Genomic DNA, 15,469 nt, shown 5'->3' with positions numbered 1-15,469 from the left:
CTCTCTCTCTCTTAGGGCTGACAAGCAAACAGGCCAGGGAGGGAGGAACCTTTTTCCAGCAAACAATAGCAAAAAATGGCCCCACACAATGGTGGCAGGCAATCCGCATCTACAATCTGCTGCCCTGAGGGCAAGCACCTGCAGTTTTCCAGAGACTATACACACGTGGTGCTGCCCTGTGCTCATGCACCAATCAGGTAAAGCACAAGCCAGCAAGCCTAACACACTTGTTTACTCAACAGGTAGATATTATCACTGCACTTTTACCGACAGGGAAACTGAGGCCTGCGGCTGGGGCACTATTAAGCCACTTCCCAAGTTACATTCAGTAAGCAGTGGAGCTGAAATCTGAATGTATATCAATTATCAACTAAGAATCTTGCAAAGAGGGAGACTGTGCTCTCACACCCCAGTACTACTACTACTCCCTGTAACCTTGATCCCAGCCAGGCCTTTGGCCACAATGAGGCACCACACAAACTTGGCTCATGGCAAAGCCCTTCCCCCCAGAAGTTCCAGCCTCTAGGTCTCCAAGCACCACCCAGAACCTGCTACAAACCAGTCCCTTTTGTTTTCTCCTCACTGGGCTCAGCTGTCTGCTGGGCCCTGACACAGCCGACCCGCCCTGCAGGACCAGGTATTTGCTAAACAGGCTGGGCTGGTGAAGGCTCACTGTTTGCTCAGGGTGACAAAGGGCAGGAGGCAGAGAAAAGGGACTATGACATATGTCACTGGGGGTGGCCAGACTCTTGTGTGGGCCTTTCCCCAGCACACCAGCAATTCTCTCCTTGCCCTATTCAATGTGTCCTTATCTTAGCGTTGTCACAGCCTTTAAGGGTAGGAGTGAGGTCGGGCTCCAGTCCCCAGGTGGCAGCAGACAGGGCAGCCTGGCCGACCTCTAGGGCTTGTACCTCTTTCTAGGGCATGCAGGCACACTGCCCACAGGTGCACTGGGCTCTCAATGGGCCAGAATCTCTGTCAACTGGATCAGTTGACAGAGACCCTGTTGGAGCAGTGTCTTCCAAACACTAGAAGCAATCTAGCAGTCAGTAGTAAAATCAATTTAGTGAGTCATGGCACTTTAAAAAATTAGTAAAACAGAAAGCATCAGTGCGCACAGCTCTTAGTAAGAATACTGTTTTACAAAACATTTGTGATAAACCAAATTCTGGGTCTCACTGTAGTAAATGCGTACTCCTTACTGTACGTCACACAATGTTTAAAAGCCTCTGCACAGGGCCTTAGACAGAGACCCACCAGTAGTTTGGTAGTGTGACCCATTTGCGCCCTGGGCTAGAGTCCCAAGGACAGGCCACCAGGCACTCTCCCTGCTGAAACTGACCGGCAGGCTCCCAGGAGAGGCAGGGAGGTCACACCATTGTCTCTTGGGCTCTTAAGAAATGGACAGATAACTACCGGCCTGGCCTACCCAGGCACTGCCCTGGAGGCAGGGGAAGGTCAAGGAGACCAGCTCAGGGCCCTCCCTGCTCCCCTCCCACAGCCAGCTGGGCGGGTAAGGAGATGATTAGTCACCGGAGGCATCCGGGCTGCGTGCGCTGCGTGACTTGGGAGGCTGAGGATGACCCGACTGCTTCGCCGTCTCTCTCACGCCCACTGAGCCCCAAGCCTCTCCCAGGAAGAAACAGAAAGCCCCACGTGCCTGGCCCCATAGAACCTCCACAGGATGTCCTGACCTGGCCACAGTACCCATGCCAGTCCCTTTCCCGGGGGCTGGACACCTGTTCTGAGCACCCCCACTCCCAACCAACCCCGGGAAGAAAGAGCCTGTAAGCAAGGACCCCCTGCTGCCACACTGGTTTCCCACCGCTCCCACTCAGGGCTGCTCACCCAGCTCAGCAAGGAGGACAGCGCCCAATCTCGCCCTGTGGAGTAAATCTTTTAAATGTTTTCAGTTACATATCTTGGGACCAAGAATAGGAAAATGATCCTGCCAGGGAGGTCTTTTAACTTGAAAGAGGTGACTTAGAAACAATCGCTCCACTGCCACCTTTAAATGACAGGGCCAGAGCTGCCGGCTCACCACACCGTTCCTGGACCAGCCCGGCCTCAGCTGAACTGGGCCAGAGCCCTGACCCTAAGTGGTGACAGCAGCGTGGATGGGAGCTCTCCAGGGCCGTGGAAACCCTCAACCACAGGCCTTACTGTGCGTGAGGAATAGGAAGGTCCCGTGGAGTTGGAGCTGGCCCTTGTTGGAGCCTGGAGCTTGGCTTTCCAGTAATTCTTCTGGAGTAATGAGGTTGAGATAGGGCTCGTGATTCTGCTTGGAATTCAAAGCCCCTGAGCACAGAGATAGCTTGTTCTGGGGACAATGTGTGGCCTTTCAGCTTTCAGAGGCATTTCATGATTATTATTAGTGGCTTTAAAGGAAACCACTTTTTCTAGATGGCATTTTAGTGGGAGGAGGCTAATTATTTAAAGCTGGAGTCAGACAGAGGTTCGGGTTTGGGGCCCCTTGGCCTGAACCTGGGGAGGGTGTAAGTAGATCCGGGCAGCCCTGCCACTCTGGGCTTCCCGGCCAGCCGCCCACTGGAGCGCCTTGGAAGTTGTTCAGATGTTAATTATGCTGTCATGCCCCACAGTGGGCAGAGTGGTAGGCCAGGCCCTTGCTACTTTTAGCCAGAGCTGTGATAATGGTGACAGAGCCCTCGTGCACTGGGTATGTCACCAGCCCTCTGAGTGATGGGGATCCGCTCCGCCTGAGGCACCCTGGCATTGTGACGTGGGGTGAGGCCATCCTGACAGCCGCTTCTGAGCTCCCTGGGTTCAAGGCACCTGCCTGATGACGGTGAGGCTTGCCCAGGTCTCCAGGGTCCTTTTCTGGGGGACCACTGGGCCACCTGAGTCTGGTCCTGCCGTGGACGAGCCAGAGCCTGAACCAGGGTTTTATAGGGTTAAGTCAGACATCTAAAGCCAGGAAGTCAAGAGGAGGAGGAATTGGGAAGAGGCCCCTTGGAGCTGGGAGCTGAAATCCGCCCACCCCAACACACCCACACACAGCCCTCTCCCCTTATAAAAGGGAGAATTTGCTGGACTGAGTGAACTTCCTTCTTTTCTGCCTCCCAACTCTCATCCCTTTCCGCCTCCATAACACCTGTCTCATTGAGCAAAAGGACAGTGCTTCCGGGCTGGGACTGCACCTGACCAGGAGCACCAGCGAAGCCCACAGAGCAGGCAGATGGGCAGCAGCTGGCAGCATGCCCCCGCCCCAGCCCGCCCCCCTCCTGGACACACACCCGCACGGTCGGGAAGCCAGGGATGTTGAAGTCTCTGCAGACGGCGCTATTGGCCTCGTCAGCACAGTCCAGTGCACCAAGGTTCAGAGCCGGCCTCCAGTCTGAAAGGACAAGACACCCGGGTAAGGAGGAGGGGCTGACACTTCTGCTCACCTCCCCCATGCAACACTGCAATACCCACCCCCACCAAGCCCCACCACACTGCCCCAAAGCTCTTATGAGAAAGGTCTCCCCTCCTTGAGAAAGAACCTCTGATCTACTCATTATTCTGCATTCCGCTGGTGACAGGAACACAGCTGAATAGCACAAGCATTGCTGTCTTGTATGGCATCTGTGCTCCCCCGAATAGGGGAGTTGCTGAAGAGAGATGGTCGTCCAGGGAAGAGCCCCAACGTCGCTCAGTCCCTGCTGGCCTCTGGAGAGGAGCAGGCCCAGTGAGGCAGAGGGAGCGCCTCGGGAAGTCGGGGACTTCCCAGGGGACCCCCAGGGACAGCCTCTGCAGCCGAGGAACTGGCGCTTAGCCAAGCCTGGGTGGGCAGAGCACAGGGAGCTGGGGCCTGGCTCCCCAACCAGAGATGGAGGCAGGCAGTCCCAGGAGGAAGGGAAGGCGCCTGGAATCCGAGAGCCACAGGAAAGAGCCCTGGGGCCAGAGTCTGGATGGAGAGTACCAGCGCCCCAGCGTCAGGCCCCAGCCTACATGTCCTCGCAACCTATTGGCAGACAGAACAATGGCACCACTCTGGGCCACAGCCAGGATCTGGGAAACAGAGCAAACTCATCTACTAGGCAGGCCTCCCAGGCGCTGATTCAAGGTCAAGGTGCCCCTTAAACACCCACCAAAGTTCCATGTTACTGAGGCCACTCCAGCTGGCAGGCAGGATACCTATACACCAACCACAGGGACAGTGAGGTGGCGAAGGGCTGGTGTCGCGCCACGTATCAGAGCTCTAAAGGGTTTGGGCACAGGAGACCAACTCTGGGGACTAAGCATGGGCCTGGCCAGGAAGGTGGGAATTAAGGGAAACCTTGATGGTGAGTGGACAGGGAACTGTGTGAGCAACTCAGAGGCAGCAGGTGGTGAGGGACCGCTGGAGACCAGCTGGCTGGAGAGCAGGCCCTGCTGGGGGTCAGCAGAAGCCAGTGTGGGCGCCTGCCTGGAGGGGCCGGGGCTGCCTCCCACAGCCCTGGCTTTGCCAGGGCCTCTTACCTCACCTCAAACCTGTTCCTTACAACATCTGAAAAATCTATTTTGGAAGGCGTCAAAGCTCCCAATGACCTTTCATGCTCAAGGAAGGAGTGTTACCCTCACTTCCACGGGAAAAGACAGAGCAGAAAGAGGCAGGACTCCTCCCAGACGACCTCTGCCCCATCCCTCAAAGGAAAGATGTGCAGCAACTGAGCTGGTCCTTCCTGTAGGGACACAGAGGAGGGGGCCTAGGGCTGTGGAGCAGGCCTGAGGCGACACCCTCTCTCTTCCGGGCCCTCCATCCCCTCTCCCTTTGCTGGCACTCCACTCTTGGCACTGAAGCTTCTGGAATCCTGGCAAGATCGGGAGTCAGTGGGGGCAGAGGAGAGGGAAGAGGGATAGGAGATGGAGGGATGTGGTTGGGACAGACAGGTGGGCCACATCCTACCGTGCCATTTCCCCATCTTGCTCTTTTGGGGAGCTCACTTGGCTCCCCTGGCACACGAGGGCAGCAGTTTGGGTTAGCCAAACATCTGCAAGCTGGCACGCCCCCTTCGGCTGCACAAACTGCACATGCTCAGGACAGCATCCATCTGGCTCTCCCAGACAGTCGCTCTACCCTGTCAACCGCCGCCCTCCCAGCGTGGGCACCGCCCGACAGGGGCAGAGTTGGGCAGTCAGCCCACACAGATCCGCTAGTCCCAACTGGCCTCCAAATCCTGTCTCCCCTCCTCCTAAGTGGGAGGGAGTGGGGGTGGGCTTGGGTGGACTGTGTTCTTCACTCACCTCCCCACTAAGCTCCCCTCCCGCGGGTTCCCCGAGGGCAGGTTTCCCAGGCCGCTCCTCTCCTAGCAACTGCTCTCACCAGCCCACCCAGCCACCCAAGGACCCTTTCTGTGAATGGGACTGTGTCACCCTCTACTCAATATCCTCTGGTGGCCCCGATGGCCTTCAGAAGAAAACCTACGGCCACAAGCCATTCTCCATCTGGCCCCTGCCCACCCAGCCTCTCTGCCACTTTCCCCAGAGCACAAGTCTGTCACTTTCTCCTGCCTCCAGCCCACTACTATAGCAACCCCCCCCCACACACACACAAACTCATTTGTCAGAAACACCTCAGTTTGAACACAGTTCCCCCCCAGGAAGAGAGCTGCCTACAGACCCAAGGCTCAAGGCCCTCTCTGCATTTCTACCACATGGTTATAAGCCTGTCCATCTTAACTGCCTTTTCACCTTTGCAGCCGCACGGCCTAGCCTGCCCATTATCCAGCACACGGTAGGTGTTCGGGGACTGCTGACTGACTGCACAGCCGACCCTGGCCAGGAGTGGCTCTCAGTGGCTCTGGTGCTGGGGCCGCTGCTCTCGGCCTCAGTGTATCCCCAGGTCCAGGTAGGGGGTGAGGTGATCGCCCATCACCTGCAAATGTGGCAGAGAATCGCCACCCAGGTACCAGGTTTTGCCCTGGATCACAGGAAAGAGAGCTCAGGCCTTTATTCTGTAGTTTCCCTGCCCAAGCAAGGCCCGGGAAAGCGTGGGAAGCACAGGTCACCCCCTTTGGCCACCTGACTACAAGCAGCTTGGCTCCTGTTCTGCCTCTAAGGCTCTGGTCATCTTGTTTGAGGAGACTAGCGTTCCACCAGTGAGGGCCCCCGCAGGACGACCAAAGGCTGCAGGCCGCAACTGCTCTGCCCTCCACAAGAACCTAAGTCACCATCCCTTAGGCCAGGTCAGTGCCTGATGCCCAATGGGGCACAAAGACTCTGGAGAGATGAGGAGAGAGAAGGGAAAGGTAGCGTTCAGTGAGCACCCAGGGGATACTCCACCACTGCCACTGGAGGTGGCCATCATTTCCCCACTTTACAAACAAACAGGGACTGAGAGGCTTCTCAGGGTCTGGTGTGGACAGTACCTTACTATTTTTGCTCACAACCTTCCAGGAGAGAGATGGTAGAAACAGCTTTGTCTACTGGTTCCATACCAGTCTCTGTAACTCACAAGGTCAATATCACAGACTTGGCTCTTACTTAAATGAGGATGATATTATACCGCCCGGAGGGCAGAGGAGTTTACCATGTACTTTAATGATCTAGTCTAGTTTAATGCTCATAACTACCCTATGAGAAAAGTAAGGTACTTATCTGGGGACCTGATTTCCTCACCTGTAAAACAGAGATTAGAATACAGTGCCCAAGGCACACAACCAATCAATGGTGAATCTTGGAGCTGAACCCACAATGTGAGCCCATCTGCTCAAGAGGGCCCCAGACAGGAGAGAGAGCTGCTCTGTTGGCTTCCCTACCAGTAGACGCAGGGAGCTGGGATGTTGTTAGTAAGGAGAGGCAATGCCTGGGATCCCAGCCTCTTGCTCCTGAGTGCTCTATGCCTCCTTCCCTTTAAGCCTGACTCCCTGTACCTCCAAGAAATGGAAGCAGGGCCTCTTCCGACCTGCCCGGGCCCAGGGGGAGGTGGGGGCAGAGGCTGGGGCCAGTCAGGTGCAGGAGAGTCCTGGCTGAGGAATGTTTTTCAGGACTATCAATGTCAATACCTTAATGAGCCATAATGACATAAAGGTCTAGCCTGCACGAACCACGTGGGCCTGACTGTTCATCTCTGGTGATCCCAGCTGGCTGCTCCACTGCGAACACCTGTGTCAGAGGGCTAGCACCCTGTCAGTGAGGCTTTTTCAAAAAGGTGTCAGGTGACTTAAATACCTGCAGGCCTAACACCTATAGATCAGTACAGTCCTGCCCTTGCGGAGAAAAAAATTTCCTTATGTAATTACTGCCTTGGCCAAGTAATTTCCCTGCTAACAGAGTGAAAGAGCAAATGGAGAGGGGAAGGGTAGGGAGGCAAATGTGTCCAGGACAGCTGTGGACATTGAGGGGGGGGGTGGTGGCTGAGGGACTCCCTGTGGTAAGGGGGTGCTGGACTATTTCTGGAGTCACAAGCAGCATCCCTGCCCCCACTCACAAATCCAGGAAGAGGCACTGGACCCAGAGCCATGAAACTTGCTCAGAGCTGTTAACTGGCCTCAGTTTCCTCATGGGTCAAGTTTTTTCATGTTCTTTCCACCTCTGACAACCATGCAGATGATGCATGATACACACTTGGCAAGAAAAATGGCCATGAGGCAGGGGCCAGACTCACCAAGAACCAGTCAAGCCGAGCAGTCAGAACTAAAGCCCCACCAAAGTCTCTGGGAACTGTCCTGACACAGGGAATTAGCCAGTACTCTGAGGTCACCACTCGCCTCTTCCTCCTTGTTGCTTATAGGCAGTGAGGTCACGGGATGAACAAAATTCCTTCCCTACCCTTCACACCTCGCTGACATCCGGGTCTGAGTCAAGAGGAACCACAGTGCCAGCAGAAGGCTCAGTCACTCACATCCATACAAGCCCTGGGAGGCTCATGCCACTGGCCTGCATGAGTGTTCAGCAGGCTCCTAGCTATGCCAGGCTCTGCGCTAGGCATCTCAGGGGTACAAGTAGGAGGGGTGCTCTAGGCCCTGGAAGAGAAAGGGAGGCTAACTACCACCGCTCACTGTCACTCAGACACCTGTGCCTTACAAATCTCATCTCCATGGTCTGCACTGGCTGTATCCCACCTGGAGGCCCTTCCTCCTCCACCCAACTCTCCACCTGCCCAGGTTCTGGAAAGTCAGAAGGAGCTGGGTTCAAGGACCTCCTCTAGCATCTCTGTAATCCTGGGCAAGTCACTTTTCTGTAAAAAACACACACACACACACACACACAATCTATTGCTCAGATATTTTCTCATAAAGATCATATATAACGGTGGCCTGTAAAGGCCCTTAGCAAAGTACCTGGAATTAAGGGAGTGTGTAATACATACTGCTTGAATGAAGGCTTTTGCTGACCAGATAGCCACCTGTGACTTTCCCCTTCCTTGAAATCCTGCAACAAAAAATGACTGAGCTGCTCCTTTGACCCTTTTCAAACACAGCTCTGGCTGCTGCCAATTTTCCTGCTTTGTGAAGCCCATTTCCCACAATTGCAATGCAAACAATGCTTTGTATACAGAGGTCATTCAACAAGTATCTGATGATTAGCTGGTAAAGAGTAATGAAGTTCTAAAATGAACACAGTCGATTTCCCACAGAGACAGTGAGGCAAACGGACTGCTCTGGACTAGAGAAAGGTGAGCCAGGTCCTTGGAAACAAGTGCTCTGCCCCATGGCAACCACTGCCCCAGAGAACCTACCCCACAAGTCCCTGAAGAAATGAGCCCTAGCCAGTCCAATTAAATGCCTAAGACCAGCTGGGCAGGATTGGGAAATTCTTCTGTCCCCCCACAACCTTCCACAGTCTTGCTGCTCCTACCTAAGGTACCCATACCATTGGCAGGGGGCAGGGACCATGCTCCCGTGGCCCAGGGTGGCATGGGAGCTGCCCTTGGCTGGCCCACAAACTTTCTCAAGGAACCTGAGAACAAAGACAGGAGAGCAACCTGGCTTCTCAGCAGGGCCTCCCTCGGAAACACCCCCTGGAGTGGAGTGGGGGGTTGTGCATGGGAGATCCCCACTTCCCACCTACCTCTCACGTGTCTCTGACTGTGGTTCATCTCCACTAACTCTGATGCTCCCATTTTCCTTTGAGGTTACCTTTTGCTTTTTTTTTACCTTTTTTTTTTTAGGGACTGTCACTCCATGCACTGGGGAAAAGACCCCTTTTGGAAGTGGCAACCCTCATCCAGAAGTGGGCGGGGACAGTATCTGGCTGTGCAATTCATTGGAAAACTCTGGGTTGCAAGAGGCCAAACATGTGAGTCAGCTGGAAACTAAGCACTCTCAAGATATAAGAATCTTCTATGTTGAGTCCATCTGCAGCCATTAAAGACCTCATTAAAAAAAAAAAGATTTTATTTATTGATTTCATAAAGAGAGGGAGAGAGATAGAGAGAGAGGAAGTGAGATTGTAGTTGCTTCATTTTAGTTGTTCATTGATTGCTTTTTACATGTATGTGCCTTGACAGGGCAAGTCCAGGGTTTTGAATCAGCAAACTGTGTTCGAGGCTGACAGTCTATTCACTACCCCACCACAGGTCAGGCAACACCTCTCATAGCCTCAAAGCGGAAAATGATACTAGGATTTTTATGATGTTCAGGCCCACAAAGTTCCCTAAACACTGGATGTCCCCTTAGGTGTTCCAATTCCACATTCAACATTCTTTCTCCCTCCTGCCCTGAAAGGATGTGTTGACATCACTAAAATAGTGTGAAGAGCTGCTGAGAAATGGCACATTCAGGTGATGGGACCAGAGAGGCATGCAGACAAGTGTCTATAAGGCTATTGGAGATGAAATGGTTTATCGATTTAATTTAAAAATAACTTTCCAGGACTACATGGCTACTTCGGTAACAACTCTACAAGCTACTCACGAGAAGAGGTAGCCCGAGTTTGAAAACTAGCATCTACAAATGAGCTATTTGACCACGAACAGTTGAGTTTATCCAAAAATACCAGTGGCACAGCAGAGAAACAGGGTTCCAATTCTCCTCTCTCCAAGAAAGCCGCCCATTTCCTAAGATGCCCACAGTCCTCATTCATTGACCATTTCAGATCAGGAGCCCTGCTAGGCCCTAGCACCACAGTCAGGAAGGCACATTCAGAGGCAGAAAATCAGAAGCAAATCACTACCTTGTGCCCCCCTCCCCCCAATAATCACTGCGTGGGCTAGACAGGTGTGTGACACCACAGGGGCCTTTAAATAGTGGAAAGGAAACTGAGATGATATATGTCAAGCACTTACTCAGAAAGGTGTCTGGCATATAGTAGCATTCAGGAAATGCTACTTACTATTATTACCATATTTACTAAGAAGCCTTAAGTTTTAACATTTGTGTAGTAGGGGACACCTTTCACTCACTACATTTAGGGGTGGGTTTTCTAATCCGTCTACCCCTCAGGCTGTTAGTAAATGAATGGTGCATCTCACAACTGATGAGGCTCTTGGAATCCAAGCAATACGGTTAGAGTGGTTAAACCCGTGAATGGGAAACTAAGGAGACCCGTGAATGGGAAACTAAGGAGCCGGAGACAGCAGATGCAGCGGGACTAGAACTGAGTCAGAAAAACTCTGCCTCAAAGGTAAAGCTGAGAAAGAACGTCTGCGTACCAGCTGGGTCAACTAGCCATGGGGGTGGGCAAGGTGGGGGCAGGGGGCAGAGCGAGTGTTGGTTCCTGTTCTCCTCAGCACTGATGCCCCAGTAGCTGGGGAACCTGGCAGGAAGGCGGCACGGGTCCCTGAGCAAGAGGAAGGAGACTGCCACAAGGCTGGACTATTGTAAACTCTAGGTGTCAGCCGAGATGGAACAAAGGAGACCCTGTCTCTGAGCTGGGGACAGTAAGCCGGCAGGGGAGCAGAGGGGAAGGCAGAGCAGGTCTGGGGACCCAGGCTGCGAGGAGGGGAGAGAAGCTCGGAACAGGGACCAAGAGCAAAGACAGTAGAGAAGGAGCAAAAATGGAGTTGAGGGATGTGGAAAAGGGGAAGTGGGAGGGGCAGAGAGGAAGAGGTGGGCGGAGGTGATGGGTCGAGGGAAGCGGGCAGTGGGAAGCGGGCCCGACGGATGGGAGGGGCCATCCGCGGGGCAGGTGGGTGGGGAGGGGTCGGCCGGGTGGGGCGAGGGATGCGGGCCTTCCTTTCTTCCCCCGGCTTCTCACCTTTGATGTCGTTGGCCAGCGCCTTCCACGTTGGGGCGAAGGCGATGCAGTGGCCGCACCAAGAGGCGAAGAACTCCACGGCCCAAGCGCTGCGGGAGCCCAGAACGGCGCCGCGCACCGTGTCCGCCCCAAGCAGCGTCAGCGGGTCGGAGGGCGAGTAGAGCGCCGAGCGCGGGGCCGCGCCAACGCCGGGCACCGCCAGCAACAGCAGCAGCAGCAGCAGCAGGGACGGCGGCGGCCCAGAGCAGCCGCTGCACCACCCCATCCTCCGCGGCTGCGCCCACCACGGCGCACAAGTTTCGGTTGAGTTGGTTGGCGGCGACGCCGCCGCACCTCTAGCCTCTGTCTTTTGGGAGGAGCCAGCGAGCCCGCCCACCCCGGCTCCCTGCGGGCTGGCCAATGGGCGAGGGAGCGGGCGGGGGCGGGGCCTGTGCGCCCGAGCCCGGGCTGGACCGAGAGCGCCCCCTTCGCGGTTCGCCCAAAGCGTCTGAGTGGCGCTGCCACCGGCCCGCCTGTGGGGCGGGAGTGCAGCCCAGGCCCTGGAGCCCCCACACCCCTTAAATGGAAGGAGTGGGATGTCCGCGGGCAGAGGTCGGGACCAGCTTTCCTGTAACTGCTCGGGACTTGGGGAGGTCATTTGACTTCTCTGGTGGCCTCTGTGTCCAACCGGAAATGAGTTGGAATACGGGATAAGACGTGTAAATTAAAAGCAGGTGGGAGAAAAGACGCTGGTGGGTAGGTTAGTCTCTGAGGCTTTGACCATCAGGACTCCCACGACGATCAGATGTGGCCACACCCCCTGAGGCCTGTGACCAACTATGGGAAACATTATTTGAGGGCTTCCTAATCTTGGACGAGAAATCCCCTCCCCACCTTATGCTGGTCTGGATCTGCATGGCCACTGGAGTGGAATCGGGGTTCCTCAGCACAGAGGTCTGGCCACCCTCATAAGTTTGTTAGAGTGAGAACTCCGACTGGGGCTCCCGGCAGCCTGGGCCCCCCACATCTAACTTGCAGTCTACTCGCAGCTCTCCATACTCACTTTAAAGGTCAGCTCTCCCAAGTAACCTGATCTTGTGTTCATGTATACTAAGGTCTTAATGGTTAATTTCCCCTGGTTACATTTTGTAGTTCTAATGCTGAGTTATTTTGAGAGGAGAAGGCACTCCTCAGAGGGTTGTTTGTCATAAATGATCGTTTTCCTTTTTCTTTGCTGGGTTAGCCCACCTTGCCTGGAAGCCACCTAAGATGAGAGTCATTATTCAATGAGCATGTACTGTGTGGTTGCTTTATGCCAGACACTGCTGCAGGTACCAAGAATAAGGCAGTAAACAAAATCAAGACTCTACAGTCATGGAACTCATCTTCCAGTGGGGTTAAGGATAGAGAGATAAGACACAAGTAAATGTAGATCTGATGGTGACAGATGTTACAAGGAAATATAAGGTAAGAATAGAGTGACAGGGCAAGTGCTATTTTTTTGTTTGTTTGTTTTAGATTGGCCACCCCTAATATTTGCAGAGCCAGGCTCAATAGTACAAACGGAGGCCCATATATCAAGTTAAATCTTTTTTTGTGTGTGTGTGTGTATTTTTTTGTATTTTTCTGAAGCTGGAAACGGGGAGAGACAGTCAGACAGACTCCCGCATGCGCCTCACCGGGATCCACCCGGCACGCCCACCAGGGGGCGATGCTCTGCCCCTCCGGGGCATTGCTCTGTTGCGACCAGAGCCACTCTAGCACTTGGGGCAGAGGCCAAGGAGCCATCCCCAGCGCCCGGGCCATCTTTGCTCCAATGGAGCCTCGCTGCGGGAGGGGAAGAGAGAGACAGAGAGGAAGGAGAGGGGGAGGGGTGGAGAAGCAGATGGGCACTTCTCCTGTGTGCCCTGGCCGGGAATTGAACCCGGGACTTCTGCACGCCAGGCTGACGCTCTACCACTGAGCCAACCGGCCAGGGCCTCAAGTTAAATCTTTATGTAAAATTCCTATTTTTTATCTTGACAAGGATGCTTTCGTAATAATCTGGAAGACCAAGTTTAAGTTTAGAGTTCTTGGATTCCCCCGAGATGTGCCCTGAAATGGAGCTGCTTAAGCAGTAACTGGGTCCCTGGCCCTTGGCCTTCCTACTCCTCTTTGCACTCTAGCTGTATCCCATGATTCAAGGGGCCTTATGCCTGCACCAGTAACATCCCGGTCTGTACATCTGAGATCAGTCCACACCTCCTGCAAATAGCCACCCCTTGGCTCCTCAAGAGGGTCGACAAACCTTGGGGGAAAGCCTGTACAGTCTCTAGAAGCTGGCCCAGTGCTGTGGGGGGTCTCTGGTGCTGTTAATCCTAATCTGGAGGGACCCAAAACATTGAAGACACGAACAAGGTCCGTCGATTACACACCAAAGCTTTATTGTCTAGCTTGGCCAAGCGGCGGGAACTCCAACAGGAATCTGAGGGAGAGCACGCCAGCCCTTTGTTCTACTTGGTTTTTATAGTTTTGTAAGTGGGAAGTACAGAAGCAAAAATTGTAATTAGGAGCCTTTACCACTATTGGTTATAGTCATATGTCCTTTAACATGATAGGACCATGTTCAATTTGCAAGCCATACATCCTTTTGGAGAAAACAAAATTTACAAGTCAACACAATGGCAGAAAGATATCTTTTACATATTAAAAGGCATTCCCATATTATCTAGTGTTCATCTGCTATCTCTCTGTCCAGAGTCACACGTGTTAACTACATGCATTTACATAGGAGAGGTAGTTTCCATGGGGACAAATGCCCGCAAATGGCTCATAGTTATAAGAAAAGGTTTATTTTGGCTTTTCTCTCCCTGCACCTGGCTAGCCATGCACCCCTTTCCCCACAGTGTGGTGGAATGTCTGGGGATCCATGTTTTCCTCCCCTTTGCATTTACAATACAATGCCAATCACACAGTACAGAGACTATTCTCACAATTTCTCTGCACACCTTAACCCAAATTAATAAAATGTTCTTCAAGCCTTCCAAAATATTAATATTAATTCTGTAGCTTTTGGTACTTTACAACACCTGTGGGTGAAGTGGCTCAGTGGCTCCTCAGTACCATAGTATGATTTCTTTTTTCATTTTTTTTTTTTTTCATTTTTCTGAAGCTGGAAACAGGGAGAGACAGTCAGACAGACTCCCACATGCGCCCGACCGGGATCTACCCGGCACGCCCACCAGGGGCGACGCTCTGCCCACCAGGGGGCGATGCTCTGCCCATCCTGGGCATCGCCATGTTGCGACCAGAGCCACTCTAGCGCCTGGGGCAGAGGCCACAGAGCCATCCCCAGCGCCTGGGCCATCTTTGCTCCAATGGAGCCCCGGCTGCGGGAGGGGAAGAGAGAGACAGAGAGGAAAGCGCGGCGGAGGGGTGGAGAAGCAAATGGGCGCCTCTCCTGTGTGCCCTGGCCGGGAATCGAACCCGGGTCCTCCGCACGCTAGGCCGACGCTCTACCGCTGAGCCAACCGGCCAGGGCCCATAGTATGATTTCTAAGGAGAGAGGAGTAGGAGCTTTGGGTGGGCACATCCTCTGGGCCCATAGGTTTCTTGATCTGTGAAAAGGGGCATGGCTAGAAGAGGGACAGAGAGAGCCCAGAACCTAAGGTAGCTAGCTGCTCCTCTTGCCCCAGATCTAATGAGTTAACATTTGAGCCAAAGACCCAAATGAAGTCTGGGAGGAAGCCTTGTGGCAATCTGGGATACGGGCATTCCAGGGAGAGAGCTGGAGGATATGGCGTTTGCTGCCTTCATGTGTTCATATTCCCAGTGTGCAGTCTTGAACTCCACAGGGATGTTCCATGATGACCGGTTGGAGCGTTAGTACCTCCCCAACTCCCCCAGCCAACTCCAGACACTCAGTAACCACTTCCCTCACTCCTAGCAGCCACTGGGACCAGGCCAGGCTTGGAGTCATCAGGATAGATGGTCCCTTAGTATAACCTTGAATTCCAGGGGATGGAAGTATTCCAGCCGCAGGATCGGGTGCCAGTAAAAGGCAAGTGCCTTTAAATGTCTCCATTCTTAAACAGCCTTGTAGTTACCTTCCCCAGGGGCCTGCTGATGAAGGAGACAATGTCTGCTGAACATGCCGACTTGGGCGAGGCACAAAGATGTGCCTGTTCACATATCTGTTTCTGAGTGTCAGAGATGGAAAAGAATACAAACTATTTGAATAGATTAGAGAAAATTTCTTGGCAATGGGGCCACAGAAATTGAGGCTGAGAGTTATAAAATTTGAGGTTCCAATCTCAGAATAGGGATTTTGAACTTTTTAAAGTCTTGGAAGCCTTTGTGTAAATAGAATCTTGAAAAGAAGCTTAAACAG

The 15,469-nt window shown here is 53.5% G+C and overlaps 1 protein-coding gene across 2 annotated transcripts in view; it reads right to left on the bottom strand.

Annotated features, from left to right (window-relative positions):
• Window positions 1-11,477, bottom strand: part of QSOX1 (quiescin sulfhydryl oxidase 1) — a 44,488-nt gene extending 33,011 nt beyond the window's left edge. Inside the window, exons 1-2 of one of the 2 annotated variants that reach the window (XM_066361664.1) lie at window positions 11,122-11,477; window positions 3,255-3,355 (exon numbers count right to left, since the gene is read on the bottom strand). In XM_066361664.1, the coding sequence (XP_066217761.1) occupies window positions 3,255-3,355; window positions 11,122-11,386 (366 nt within the window). In that variant the 5' untranslated portion in view covers window positions 11,387-11,477. The remainder of the gene's footprint in view (window positions 1-3,254; window positions 3,356-11,121) is intronic. The other variant, XM_066361665.1, reaches the window with a different exon arrangement.
• Window positions 11,478-15,469: the final 3,992 nt, after the last annotated feature.

The sequence above is a fragment of the Saccopteryx leptura genome, chromosome 2 (assembly GCF_036850995.1).
Source record: "Saccopteryx leptura isolate mSacLep1 chromosome 2, mSacLep1_pri_phased_curated, whole genome shotgun sequence".
NCBI classification, from domain to species: domain Eukaryota; kingdom Metazoa; phylum Chordata; class Mammalia; order Chiroptera; family Emballonuridae; genus Saccopteryx; species Saccopteryx leptura.
The sequence above is the reverse complement of the archived record's forward strand: the minus strand, read 5'-3'. Positions and strand labels throughout refer to the sequence as shown.